Here is a 12,642-nt window from a genome sequence, read left to right as displayed (position 1 = left end):
CTTATCCTACCTTGAATACAGTCAGTTGTGTATAACATGATACTATAACTGAACACTATAAGGAATCAAACAGCTCATAACCACTGTGGTTAAAAAAGTTTCCAGATACTGGAAACTTCAAGTTATAAGCTCACACCTAAAAATTTTGAGATATAGAAAGTGTTCCATAATACTTACATTACATTCTGGCAATTTCCCAGTCAAAATGTCTTCTACTCTGATGGAGACATCTTTCACTACTATCCCACTTCTGGCATGTTTGACACTAATCTTGAAGCTGGTAATTTTGCCATTTGGTTGCCGAGGCAAATACCAAATCAGGTTTACTGCGGAATAGTTAAAGGCCTCAACTGTGAGATTCACCACTTTTCCTGGAGCTGGAGAAGTGACAGAGATTAAAGGAAAGGAAAAAAAAAACAGTTATAAAATTTAGAATGGCATTTCTATAATGTTGAGATGTTATATTTCTCATGTTATATAAAATCAAATATACTCTGTTAGAAAAAAAAATCTACTTGGGTGAGACTTTTTGAAATATATTTAATTTTGCCTAAGATAGAAAACAGGAATTTGAGCCCAAAGAGTTGTATTTAAGAGGCAAATAAGTTTTACTTTAGGATTATTTGTCTAATGATCCATTGGTGAACTATTTCAAGTAATTCTGAAAAATATCCAATCAACAGTTATTTGTGAATATACAAACGAATTTGAATAACAAATTCCCTCCTGAAATATTTTGGAATTATGTAGATTCCTTAGATAATGAAGAAGTAGCAAACTGAAACAATTATCCAACCATTTACACCAAAAAGTATATTTCTGGAATGTATGTAAATATCTAGTGTCTAATATAAAGTGAATAGCACCCAACTGGTTGTGGTTATTATATTTTGAGTTTTATACACCCTCAATATCAACTTTCATCAGAATTCATGATACTTTATTATCAATTATTGATAAACTGCAATAACAATCTATACGCTAGGGGCGCCTGGGTGGCTCAGTTGGTTGGGCATCTGCCTTCGGCTCAGGTCATGATCCCAGGGTCCGGGGATGGAGCCCTGTGTTGGGCTCCCTGCTCAGCAAGGGGAGTCTGCTTCTTCCTCTGCCCTTCCCCCTGCTCGTGCTTGTTGTCTCTCTCCCTTTCTCTCTCTCTCAAATAAATGAAATCTTCAAAAAATATCTATATGCTATTTTAACTGGGATGAGACAAACATGAAGCCAGAAGGAAGGAAAATTATGCCCATTAATCTCAAGGTAAGTTATGCAAAACAGACAAAGTGGAGTAAATAATCAAAATCCTTTAGAATACAAACATGACAAATCACTATTGAGAGAAATAGAAACAAAACAGGATGTTTCTGGTAAAACAATATAAGTGATAACAGAGGCGTCTACTATTAAGATACCAAATAATTAGAGTTTAAATGCATGTTGTAGGGAAGAATACCAAAATATGATTTGTAAATAAAAGCCATATAAATTAGATAAAGAACTTAGGTCGTGGGAAAAAGGGTTGTATATGAATGATATGAGTTAAACCAGAGAAACTAGGAAACTTAAGGACAACTGCATTTTAATGGGAAAAAATAAAACAATTTGGAAGGATGATTAATCATTAATAGTGGATAAAATGATGGATGGAAATTTTTTTCTCCAAGGAAAACTCATCAATGTAATTAATTAAAGTTTAAGAAGGACAATGACAATATAACTCTCTGACACTAAAGACTTAACACTTGAATTTCTTTTGGATGGATAAAATATAATAAAGCAAAATATTAAAATGTTAAATATATGATGTTAGAAAATTATGAGTTAAAACTTTTATCATGAATCTTTTTGAAAATTGAATATATATGACATATAACTGTATAAATTTAAGGTGTGGGGCACCTGGGTGGCTCATTAGGTTAAGTGTCACTTAGCTAAGCATCTGCCTTTGGCTCAGGTCATGATCCGGGAGTCCTGGGATCGAGCCCCTCATCGGGCTCCCTGTTCAGTGGGGAGTCCGCTTCTCCCTCTACTCCTCACCCCACTCGTGCTCGCTCTCTCTTTCTCAAATAAATAAAAAAATATTTTAAAATAAAATAAAATAAATTTAAGGTGTACAAGGTGTGAATTTGATACATTTCCATATTGTATTATAACTGCTGTTGTAGCAATATTTAGAACTTCTATCATATTATGTAATTATAATATCACATTATATAACTATAATAACGCAATGTTATCTATATTCATCATACTGTGCATCAGATCTCTATGCCTTATTTATTACTTGAGGCAAGTTTGTACCCATAAACAACATCAGTCTCATTCCCCTACCCCATCCTCTGGTGACCACCATTTTACTCTCTTCATAAATCCCAATCACCCTTTTAAATTTATTTGTGTAAACTATACATATGTTTATAAGTATGCCTGATATACATACAGACACACACGCACACACACACAAATTAAATATATACAGACAAAAAAAACAAATGCAGACAAGTCAGCACATTTTCAAATGAGCCTCAAAAACAGTCACAGGGAACTACTCAAAGAGAAATTTGAATTGATAAGGTAACCAAAAATTTATTAAATACATGATTTCAAAATATTTAAAAAGTGACCAAAAATATTAAATACATAGAAAGTAATTAAATATGCTGGGATGCCTGGCTGACTCAGTCAGTTAAGCATCTGCCTTCCCCCCACTCCTGGGATCAAGCCCCGTCACCATCCCTGCTCCACGGGGAGTCTGCTTTTCCCTCTCCCTCAGCCCCTCCCCCTGCTCATGCTCTCTGTCCGTCTGTCCCTCTCTCAGATAAATGAATAAAATATTTTTAAAAAAGAAAGTAATTAAATATGTTAAACACCATTTAGTGAAAAAATGGTATTTTTATTAACTTGCTTTAATAATTTTTATCTCAATTAAATATTTCTGCTTGTATTTTCCTTTTGTGACTTCATTATGTCTGAAGAATAATCCTGACTCATTTCTGTAGTTGGTAGGTCTTTCCCTATTGTGAATATTCTAGTTTCTACTTCTGGACTTTCATGTACCAAAACCCATTATTCCTTGATGTTCATAGAGTGAATTTATCCATCTTGATCTAAGTAAAGCTTTAACACTGGTATCAAAAATTTGTTTATAAAGTCATTTCATCTTTCAGATAAGTGTCTTCCAAAATGCATAAATTTGTATAGGTATGTGAAGGTGTCTACAACTTTTCAAAGTGTACACTATGCAAAGTATACATTTATTGAGCCAGAAAGAAATTTCACAAATCCAATATAGAGACTTTTCTTGCATTTCTAAAGATCCATCAAGTTGAAAATGAAGGTGCATTCTATTATCTTAAACCCAAAATAAATTCTATATTTACCTGAAATAATGATGTATGGGAAGTTAAGAAGTTGAGATTTTCGTGCTTGCAGATGCAATATTAACTCAGTATGGTATAATTAGTTCACCTGTATTCTCTTCCTAAGAGTATTTTTATTCATGTGAAAAGAAATTCCTTCTGATTTCACAATAAAAAATGCAGCTTATTTATTCCATTGAACTATTCCTTAAATTTGGGTTCTTTATAGCATAAATAATAAAAAGAGGTGCTTGGGTGAAAATTGCAGAATACTGATACAATTAAATTCAGATTTACAATGTGTTTTTACCTCTTTACATTTACCAAAAAAAAAAAAAGGAAACATAGGAGCAAGAGAAATTATATAATTATCCAATTTGCCCAAAAACACACAACAAATGAGAAACAGACTCCCAAGACAAAATTTTTCATATGTCATTCAAAAGTTATTCCAATTAACTTCCCTAAAACTGAAAACATAAGTAATATATTTTTCTTTTCTATCCTAGTGAATATTTAATTTTGAAATGATAATTTTCCCACATGAATTTTAGTTGTATAAATAATTTGAAAGTCAATATGCTCAAAATCAACAAGGGTAATTTAAACCTCATAAATCATTAATTTCTAATTTTAAATAAACTCCTGAATATTCTCTAACTTCCTATGGAATAGAGCATGTTTTCATATTCTTCTCTAGATAAAGTCGCAAATAGAAACTAGGACCCAAAGCTTGTTGCATGTTTTTTAACATAAGCCATTGCATTATCTAGATACACAGGGCCCATTTCAATTTATCCCTTTGGCATAAAGTGGCTCACTGGAAGATTTTTATCTCTTAAATATGTAGAACATTTATAGTTGCAAAAAATTATGGAAATTCTTTTTATAGCAGTTATCACTAACCTGACATACTACTTAGTAACTCATTTATCTTAGCCCACAAGAATGTAAGTCCAACAGAAAGTATTTGTTGTTGAATGGAGATGCCATTATTTATTTAATCATTCTGCATTTATTGGTTTTAAATTTTTGCTATTATAAATAAATAGAGGAATTATTAAATAAATAAAAGAACCTCCATTCACTAACTTACTTTTATCACAAAGCTTATGTTCTACTAGGCTGATATATACAATAAAAAACAAGCAAGTAAATGTGTAATACATCAGGCTGGTCCAATGAAGAAAAAGAATTGTTAGGACTAGAGATGGGCAGGAGGAAATAGAGGCTATTTTAGAAGGTGTAGTTAGGAAAGTGAATGTGAGATTTGAATTAACTAGGGAAGAAGGACATGTGGATATACAGTGAAAAGAATATTCCAGTTAGAAGAAAAAGCAAGTGCAAAGGCCCTTTGATGGAAGATAGGTGTGGGCGGTGTATTTGGAGGGAGGGGAGAAGGTTAGAAATGGATCAGAGAGGGAAAAGATCATCCAGAGTGCTATGGACCATGAGAAGGACTTACGGTCTTATTCTGAGTAAAATAGAAGCCATATTAGGAAGAGAGAAGCAATATGGCCTGGCTTATGTTTCAAAAGATGATGTAGCTCTTGTGGAGAAGAACTGTAGGCAGGTAAGCTGGAAACAGGAAAACCAGTAAGGAGATTTTCAATTGTTCAGCCAACAAGTGATAATAGATTAGAATGGTTTGCAATGAGGGTGAGATTCAGGATGCATTTTGATGTACTGCTGGCAGGATCTGCTGATAGACCAGAGTGTACTGTGAGAAAGAGGCATCAATAATACCTCAAGCTCTTTCCTTTCCACCATTGAAAGAAGAGAGGTATCTTACATTGGTTTGGTAATGACAACATGTTATGGAATAATGTGGTAACTATAAAATCCATATTTCCAAAAGTCTAATGTCATAAAAATGTGTATAATTTGATATTAACAGGAAAATGCAGGATATAATCTTGCATAAAGGGGAGGCTATTTTCATGAACATATAGTAATATAGACACATACCCATGGGAGAAAAAAAGGACCAGCCAGGAATGTACCAAAATGGTGACAGAGTTTTTACACGACAAGGCCATGGATAATTTTTACTGCCTGTTTTTTATTCTTTCAAAGTCTTTTTTTAAGATAACACTTACTACTTTCATAATCATAGAGAACAAGATATATTTTAATGAATAACTATCCAAGAAGACACTAAAAGTAATTGAATGGCCATGCTGTTGTAGATTTTACAGATTTTAACAACATTATTTGGTTTATATACCTATTTATTTTAAATGACAAAAACTCATAATTAAGTTTATTTAGAATTAATGATTCAGGCAAATTACCACTTTCTGCAGTTTGGAAAAGAAACAGGTCACTAAATACTCCAATACCAGCGCTGTTTTCAGCAGCAACCTAAAATAGACCGAAAGAATTATGTTCAAGCTTTTTACTCTCTAATTAAACAGAATCTGAAATAATAAAATTTTTCGTTGATAAGTTAAATGATAAAGAGACTTTTCCCTTAATTCCTGCAGTACTCCCAAAGAAAAAAGCACACATGGAGCTATTCCATATTTCCACTTTCCCTAAGGATATATTTGCAGCATAGTTTGATTCAACAGATTTCTTCAATTCCTAATGGAAAAATTAATAGTCAAGTTTTATAGTCAATTAGTATTAATAATAACAATTATTATTTATGGGCAACTTTCATGTGCCAGGAAATCTCCTAGAAATTTTACATATCTCATTTTATCCACACAATCAAAGCATAAAGTGTTCTTATCAGCATTTTATAGATGAGGAAACTGGTTGAGAGAAGTCAAGGAACTTGCCTGAGTCATACAGGAATAAGTGGTAGAATCAGAATTCCATTGAAGTCATGCTTATTTCTAAAGCTCAACCTCTTTCCATTATATTCACTTCATGCCAGACACTATGACTATTTCTGTAACAAATACGAAACCGTGTATATGGTATCTGGCTTTAGAGTTTACAATCTAATAGTCAAATACATGCTCCAGAAAACAATTTTAAAAATAAGTCTAGGGGCGCCTGGGTGGCACATTGGTTAAGCGTCTGCCTTCGGCTCAGGGCATGATCCCGGCGTTATGGGATCGGGCCCCACATCAGGCTCTTCTGCTATGAGCCTGCTTCTTCCTCTCCCACTCCCCCTGCTTGTGTTCCCTCTCTCGCTGTCTGTCGAATAAGTAAATAAAATCTTTTAAAAAAAATAAGTCTAATCAGTTAGACGAAGTATTTTGAATTTAAAAGAGAGAAAAATTCTTTTTGACTCAGGTAGTCTAGTCAAATAGATTAGAATAGGCAGAGAAAATGTCATTATTGAGATCAAGACTCTTAGGCATTTCCAAATGCCATAACTAGAGTCTGAAAACCTTAGTTTAAATTGAACTCCACTAATTCCCAAATGAGTAGTTGTAGGCAATTTACTGTACTATTCTAAGTCACATTTTCCTTCTCTTTAAGATGGGAATAACGCTACATCTATGTCAAAGAATTGTTCTAAGGACTAAATGAAATAACACATGTAAAGTACTTAATAGGATTTTCCCCAGATCATGTAGATTTGATGTCTACATTTGAAGATATCAAATGTACTGCACCAAATACCCTTTGGAATTCTGCAATGGCTAACATTTATTTGAACAGTGTAAAGGTCACAGCAATGATTTATAAAGTCTGGGATTAAAAGAAGAATAAGGGCTTCTCAATAGGCCTGAAATAAGAGAATTCAAAGGAATAAAATTTCCAACTCCATAAAAATAGATCTAAGCAGAACGAGGTTAGCTAAATTACCTTTCTGTCTGTAACAGCTTCTTATTATCACATTAAAATTTAATCTTTACATATTACCTTCAATAGTATATTTTTAACATATTAACTAATTTAAATATGTGCTGTTGACAGAAAATATGTATACTATGCCATTTTTATGTGACAGTTAGAAAAGGTCTCCTACCCTTCACCCATGTTTCTGCAATGAAATAGCCATCATGAATCTCTGACTTTGACTTTTGCATCAGTAAAAATTTCCTTTTAACTGTTCTTATATAGGGGGATCCCTACTATTGTGATGCTCTCCAATTCTTACTGCGTGCTTTGCTTTCACAAATAGGCATAGTTCCAATAAGGAAACCCCCACACCAGGCAAATTCTCTTTCCCATCATTTCGTATCATCCAGAAAGCTGTCTCAGTTATGTCTTATCACATATTTATACAGCTTTTTCAGATTTTTTCCTCTATATTCAATTATCTTAAAAGCTCAAAGAACATATTAATGTTATGTTGAAAATAGAAAGGATCAAAGAGATATCTGTATCTTTTACTATACTCTGGAAATATCACAAATCTTAATTATAAACATTATCATGTGGCATAATTTGGGACTGCTTTTTATATGCTCTTATTTAATTTCTAAATAAGATGTTTAATTTTGCATATTAAACATTGTAAAGAACTAAAAATTTTTATAAACACAAAAGACCCAATAAATGTTCAGGAAACACTTATTGAAGAGAACTGAATTGAATTCATTGTTCTCTGAGAAGCTGGCTCAATAGAAACTTTCATACCATTATTCAAATTTTGATAACAGACAAATGAAAACAACAGGATTAAGAGAAAAACAAAAAAGCTAACTTAAAGGTTAATAAAAAGTAGAATATTTTTATATATAAGGCCTAAGTTATGTAATTTAAACCTGATTTATTCTTTGAAAAAGTTGCTAAGTTAAATGTTTTTAAAATAAATAAATTATATAAATACATCTAAAAATGAAAAGAGATTGCAACAGTTGTTCAAATTTTAAGAGCCCAGATGGGCACTGAGGTCATGACTCAGATGATCATTCTTCAATCACTTGGCTGCGTTCAGCTATAAAGCCTTGACCAGGTGGGAAAAAGCTCCTTCACTTTAAATGAGTAGAATATTTTAATACTAAGTATTAATACTAAACACTTAATATTTAATACTAAATATTAACAAAAATATTACCTTGATTTCATATGTTGTTCCAGGATTAAGATTAGTAAGAAGAACTTCCAGACTGTCTGGCTTTGTTCTAACTTGTGTGTATTCTGTTTGCATCCATGGACAAACTTCCTTATATTTCACAATGTAAGACACAATCCTTCCGTTTGGATTAGGTGGTGTATTCCAAGACAGAAGAATCCCAGCAGATCCAACTCTTTCTCCTGCTAGGAAGACTGGAGGCCCCGGTTCTATTTAAAAAAATATATATATGCTGTTAAAAGGTCAAACAATTATTGAAATTTCACAATCATAAATAAGAAAGTTTTTACAAACATAGACTTTTGAAGTTCCAAAAGACTAATGGTCTCTCAAATGTGACTTTATCCTCCCTAGAGTTTTTCTACCAAAGGGAAAAAAAAAAAAGATTAAATGCTTTGGGAGGATACCAAAAGCATTCTTTTATAAGAATGTAAAAAATGGAATGCTACCACATACTACATGCCAAATACACTTTTGATGCCAGATCATTTTTAAAAGAAATTTATTTGTGCAAAGCATACACATTAAACTAAGAAAGCAAGAACACAGTCTTACAAGCTAAATAATTCTTCCTGAGCAAGTGTAGTGAGTCTATTTTCATGGCTCTGTATTATTTAAATATTACCATTTACTGTCTCTCTCTCCATTTCACAAACAAGTAAAATTATCTTTACTCTCTGAAAGTCAAGAAAGTTAAAGAACCAGTAGCACACAGGTCCTAAACAGATCACTTTCTTAAGTTTCCATTTTGCTTTAATTACTAACCTGTTTTCACGTATATAAGACACATAGTGCTAATGTAAGTATTCCCATCCAATAGATTTAGACTAGCTGCAAATACTTCATTAAAAAATACTTCATAAAAAAAGGAAACATATACTCACTTGTTACATTGGTTGTCACTGTTCTACTAACAGGTGAGCTGTATGTTGTAGCAGAAATAGAAGAGATGGTTACATCATACCTAGTACCAGGAACAGCATTGGAAACATCAACCTAGAATACCAAAAACAAATAATTGCATTAACACTCTTTCTGGAAAACAAGGAAGCTGAAACAATAAATCTATCACAACAACAACAAAATGAAGTAACAATCTCACACAGTAATTCTGCACTGTTTAAAATATTCCAAGTTCCATATTATTGCAAAATATAATAAATTTGTTCTATCACATAACTATTTACCAAACAACAGATAATAAAAACTTAACCAAACATACTGTGTTATCAAAAACTAAATCAGTATTTCACTCTCTCTAGTTTTGTTGTCACAAGAAACAACTATTTAAGAGTCTTAAGAAATCTACAGCCCATTGCTTAACCCTGGTTTTTAAGAGTATACATGAAATACCTGTGTCTCTGAAGTTCCAATAAAAAGTAAAAGAAAAATGATAAGAAAATCCATCATTATTACATTTTTCAGGCAGTGGAATCACATTGATGGCTCTAGAGAGAAATGTTGCCTGCATTAATGATTTAAAGACAGATCCTCCTGGCAAGTACACAATTAATGAGCCCGGATTACTCAATAGCTCTGCCCTTTCTTTGTTAAACTATTCATGAACCCTTGGATGGCTGGCTGTAGGTTCAGGGTAAGTCTTAAGAAAAAAAAGGCATAGACGTTACTAAGGTAACAGTCCACCCATGCTGAAACTTACACTCATCAATTCAGCATCGGTGTTTTTGTCTTCATTTTACGCTTTTAAAACTCTCAAAGGAGTAAGTGTTCATGGTGTATGAGTTTCATAAAGAACTTTCCTATGAGGACCAAATATAAATACAAGTTGGCTCGGCAAGTACGATAATGAAAACTATACCTGATACTCTCCACCTCCAAGATCTTTGATAGTAACAAAGCCACTGTCAGGAACAAGATCCACATGAAACCTTTCCACATGGCCAGAGGGCAGGCTCCAGTGCAGAGAAAAGGAATGTGTGGAAATATTGAAGGCTTTAAGTTTCTTGGGTTTTTCTGGTTCTGATATTGAAAAATAGAGGTTTGAAATAGAGTTATTCTCCTAAATATCCAAAGAAAAATGGAAAGCAATAATCTGTCAGATTTCAATATAACCACACTGTTAAAAAGCACTGAGTCCTTCAAATCATCTCTGGTCACACAAAGCTGTTAGGCATCTAAATCTTTAATAGTAACTAGGTTTACGTATAATTATCAGAAATAATATATTAATGTATGTATCTGTTTCTGGGATATTCTTTACCTGTTAAAATCTGTTCGTTGTCCAAATTGTTTTTTAAAGTTTATGCTCTAATTTAAAACTTGAATAATTTTATTTTTTTTATTTTTTTTAAAGATTTTATTTATTTATAAGACAGAGATAGAGACAGCCAGCGAGAGAGGGAACACAAGCAGGGGGAGTGGGAGAGGAAGAAGCAGGCTCATAGCAGAGGAGCCTGACGTGGGGCTCGATCCCATAACGCCGGGATCATGCCCTGAGCCGAAGGCAGACGCTTAACCGCTGTGCCACCCAGGCGCCCCAAAACTTGAATAATTTTAAGCAAATCATTCATGTCCAAGCTATTGATCCAATTACGTGGGTATTTTGCCAAGCAGAAGATAATTGGAAAAAAATATATAACTAACTTCTGCCATATTTTTTTAAAGGGTGAGCATTTCTGATGACTATTTAGTCAGGTATCTCCCTAAAAGAAAAGCTGTTTTTACGTAGGAAGTGAAATACGATAGTTTTGAACAATAAGTAGTAGTTGTCTTAGCTACTTCAACCACACTTTTCTACCTCTGCTTCCACTGCTCCCAGAGTTTTGTTGATGCTGCCTGTACCTCCTTGAAGGGAGTTTTCTACATAAAGTTCTTCTGATTGGTTGCCAATGAGTCAGATTGTCACTCTGCCTTATCTTTAGTGCAGATTCCAGACAAACAATATAGGGGGAGGAAGAGAGATTATGAAGCCAAGCATGTGAAAAACATGCCTGGTAAAGACTAAATCTAATACCATTTCCAAAAGAAAGGACTCTGGAATTAATTATTTAACTCCACTTATCATTTTAAAGCCCATCTATCGAGATGATTTCAAATGGATATAATAAAAAATGAAATATACATTTCCTAACAAAACTGATAAGGCACATGGCGTAAAATAGAAACCTTAAGAGGTCAATTTCTCACATTTGGGCAGGTGAGACATACTTTTAGAGTAGTCTTTCTTTATCTTCTTTGAAAAGTTCCTTTAATGCTTATAATGCTTCCCTAGTAACTGATCCTGGTATTGATCAATTAATTTCCACCATGACACTCTCAAAGATACAGCAAACATTCTCTTGGCATCATTTCCAAACTGTCCGTGTAGGGAAAACTATAGTCTTACAATAACTCTTTAGAATACTGTAAACCCAAGGTAAAAAGATTAGGGGGTACCCAGTTTGTATGGATAGAATTCCTATGTTGTGCATAGCTGCTGGCATTTTTCCTGGATCATTCTGCACACAGACCTATGTCCTCTGTATTCCCAAGCTTGAGAGAAAAGAGCTTAGTTCTTCTCACCAGCCTGCATTAAAACAGACAAAAGTCTAACATAACAAAAGTCCAACCAATTACTACTCACGCCTCCTGATTTATGTGAGGGCTAATACTATGTATTTCCTCAAAGATCCTGGAAAATAACTAATATCCATGAAATCTTAGGCAAGAAACTGGAAGAAGACCTGGGATGAAACTGTGGAAGAAAAGAAAAGATAGGAGAAGTGAAGGTCTGTTTACTGGGATGGTGGTGTGATAGGATGTAGTTTCCTAGACTGTGGTTTAAGATTACATGCTGAAGGACTCTTGGCTAAGGATGAAGCATGTCTCACCAAGAAGAGGAAGAATATATTTGTCTGGAAATCTGCCAATCTGATCAAGAGAGGAGGCCTGGAAGCTTCAACACAGTTTGGTAAAGACTTTTCAAAGCAGAAGGAATAGAAGCCCTGGAAATGGACTAGAATTTAATGTAACTGAGAAAGGCCACCCTGAGTTTCTGGAATCAAGTAAGGAAGTGGAAGTCTGATGATCATGTAGGCCATAATAGAGCTGTTAGCTCCCCTCCACCCCCAACTACAATGGAAAACTGGGGAATTTTAAGAGGAAAACAATGTGACTTTTTAAAAAATTATTATTTTAAAAGATTACTTTGAAATGGTATATGAATGGTATAAGATTTGGAGAGAAGCAAAAATGGCAACGGCCTCTCATTAATAGGATATTGTGGTAGTCTGGACAGAGAGAAAGGAGGCTTGCCCTTAGAAAAAGGTAGCGGAGATGGTGCAATCCTTATGTCATTGGGGA

The 12,642-nt window shown here is 33.7% G+C and overlaps 1 protein-coding gene across 5 annotated transcripts in view; it reads right to left on the bottom strand.

Moving 5' to 3' along the window:
• Positions 1-9,805, bottom strand: part of PTPRQ (protein tyrosine phosphatase receptor type Q) — a 203,362-nt gene extending 193,557 nt beyond the window's left edge. For all 5 annotated transcript variants that reach the window (XM_034644219.1, XM_034644220.1, XM_034644221.1 and 2 more), the window contains exons 1-5: positions 9,694-9,805; positions 9,225-9,336; positions 8,323-8,549; positions 5,651-5,720; positions 178-377 (exon numbers count right to left, since the gene is read on the bottom strand). In XM_034644219.1, coding sequence (XP_034500110.1) covers positions 178-377; positions 5,651-5,720; positions 8,323-8,549; positions 9,225-9,336; positions 9,694-9,750 — 666 coding nt within the window. In that variant the 5' untranslated portion in view covers positions 9,751-9,805. The remainder of the gene's footprint in view (positions 1-177; positions 378-5,650; positions 5,721-8,322; positions 8,550-9,224; positions 9,337-9,693) is intronic.
• Positions 9,806-12,642: the final 2,837 nt, after the last annotated feature.

The sequence above is a fragment of the Ailuropoda melanoleuca genome, chromosome 15, assembly GCF_002007445.2.
Source record: "Ailuropoda melanoleuca isolate Jingjing chromosome 15, ASM200744v2, whole genome shotgun sequence".
Taxonomy (NCBI): domain Eukaryota; kingdom Metazoa; phylum Chordata; class Mammalia; order Carnivora; family Ursidae; genus Ailuropoda; species Ailuropoda melanoleuca.
Note: the sequence above shows the minus strand (reverse complement) of the source record. Positions and strands in the feature narration are given on the sequence as shown.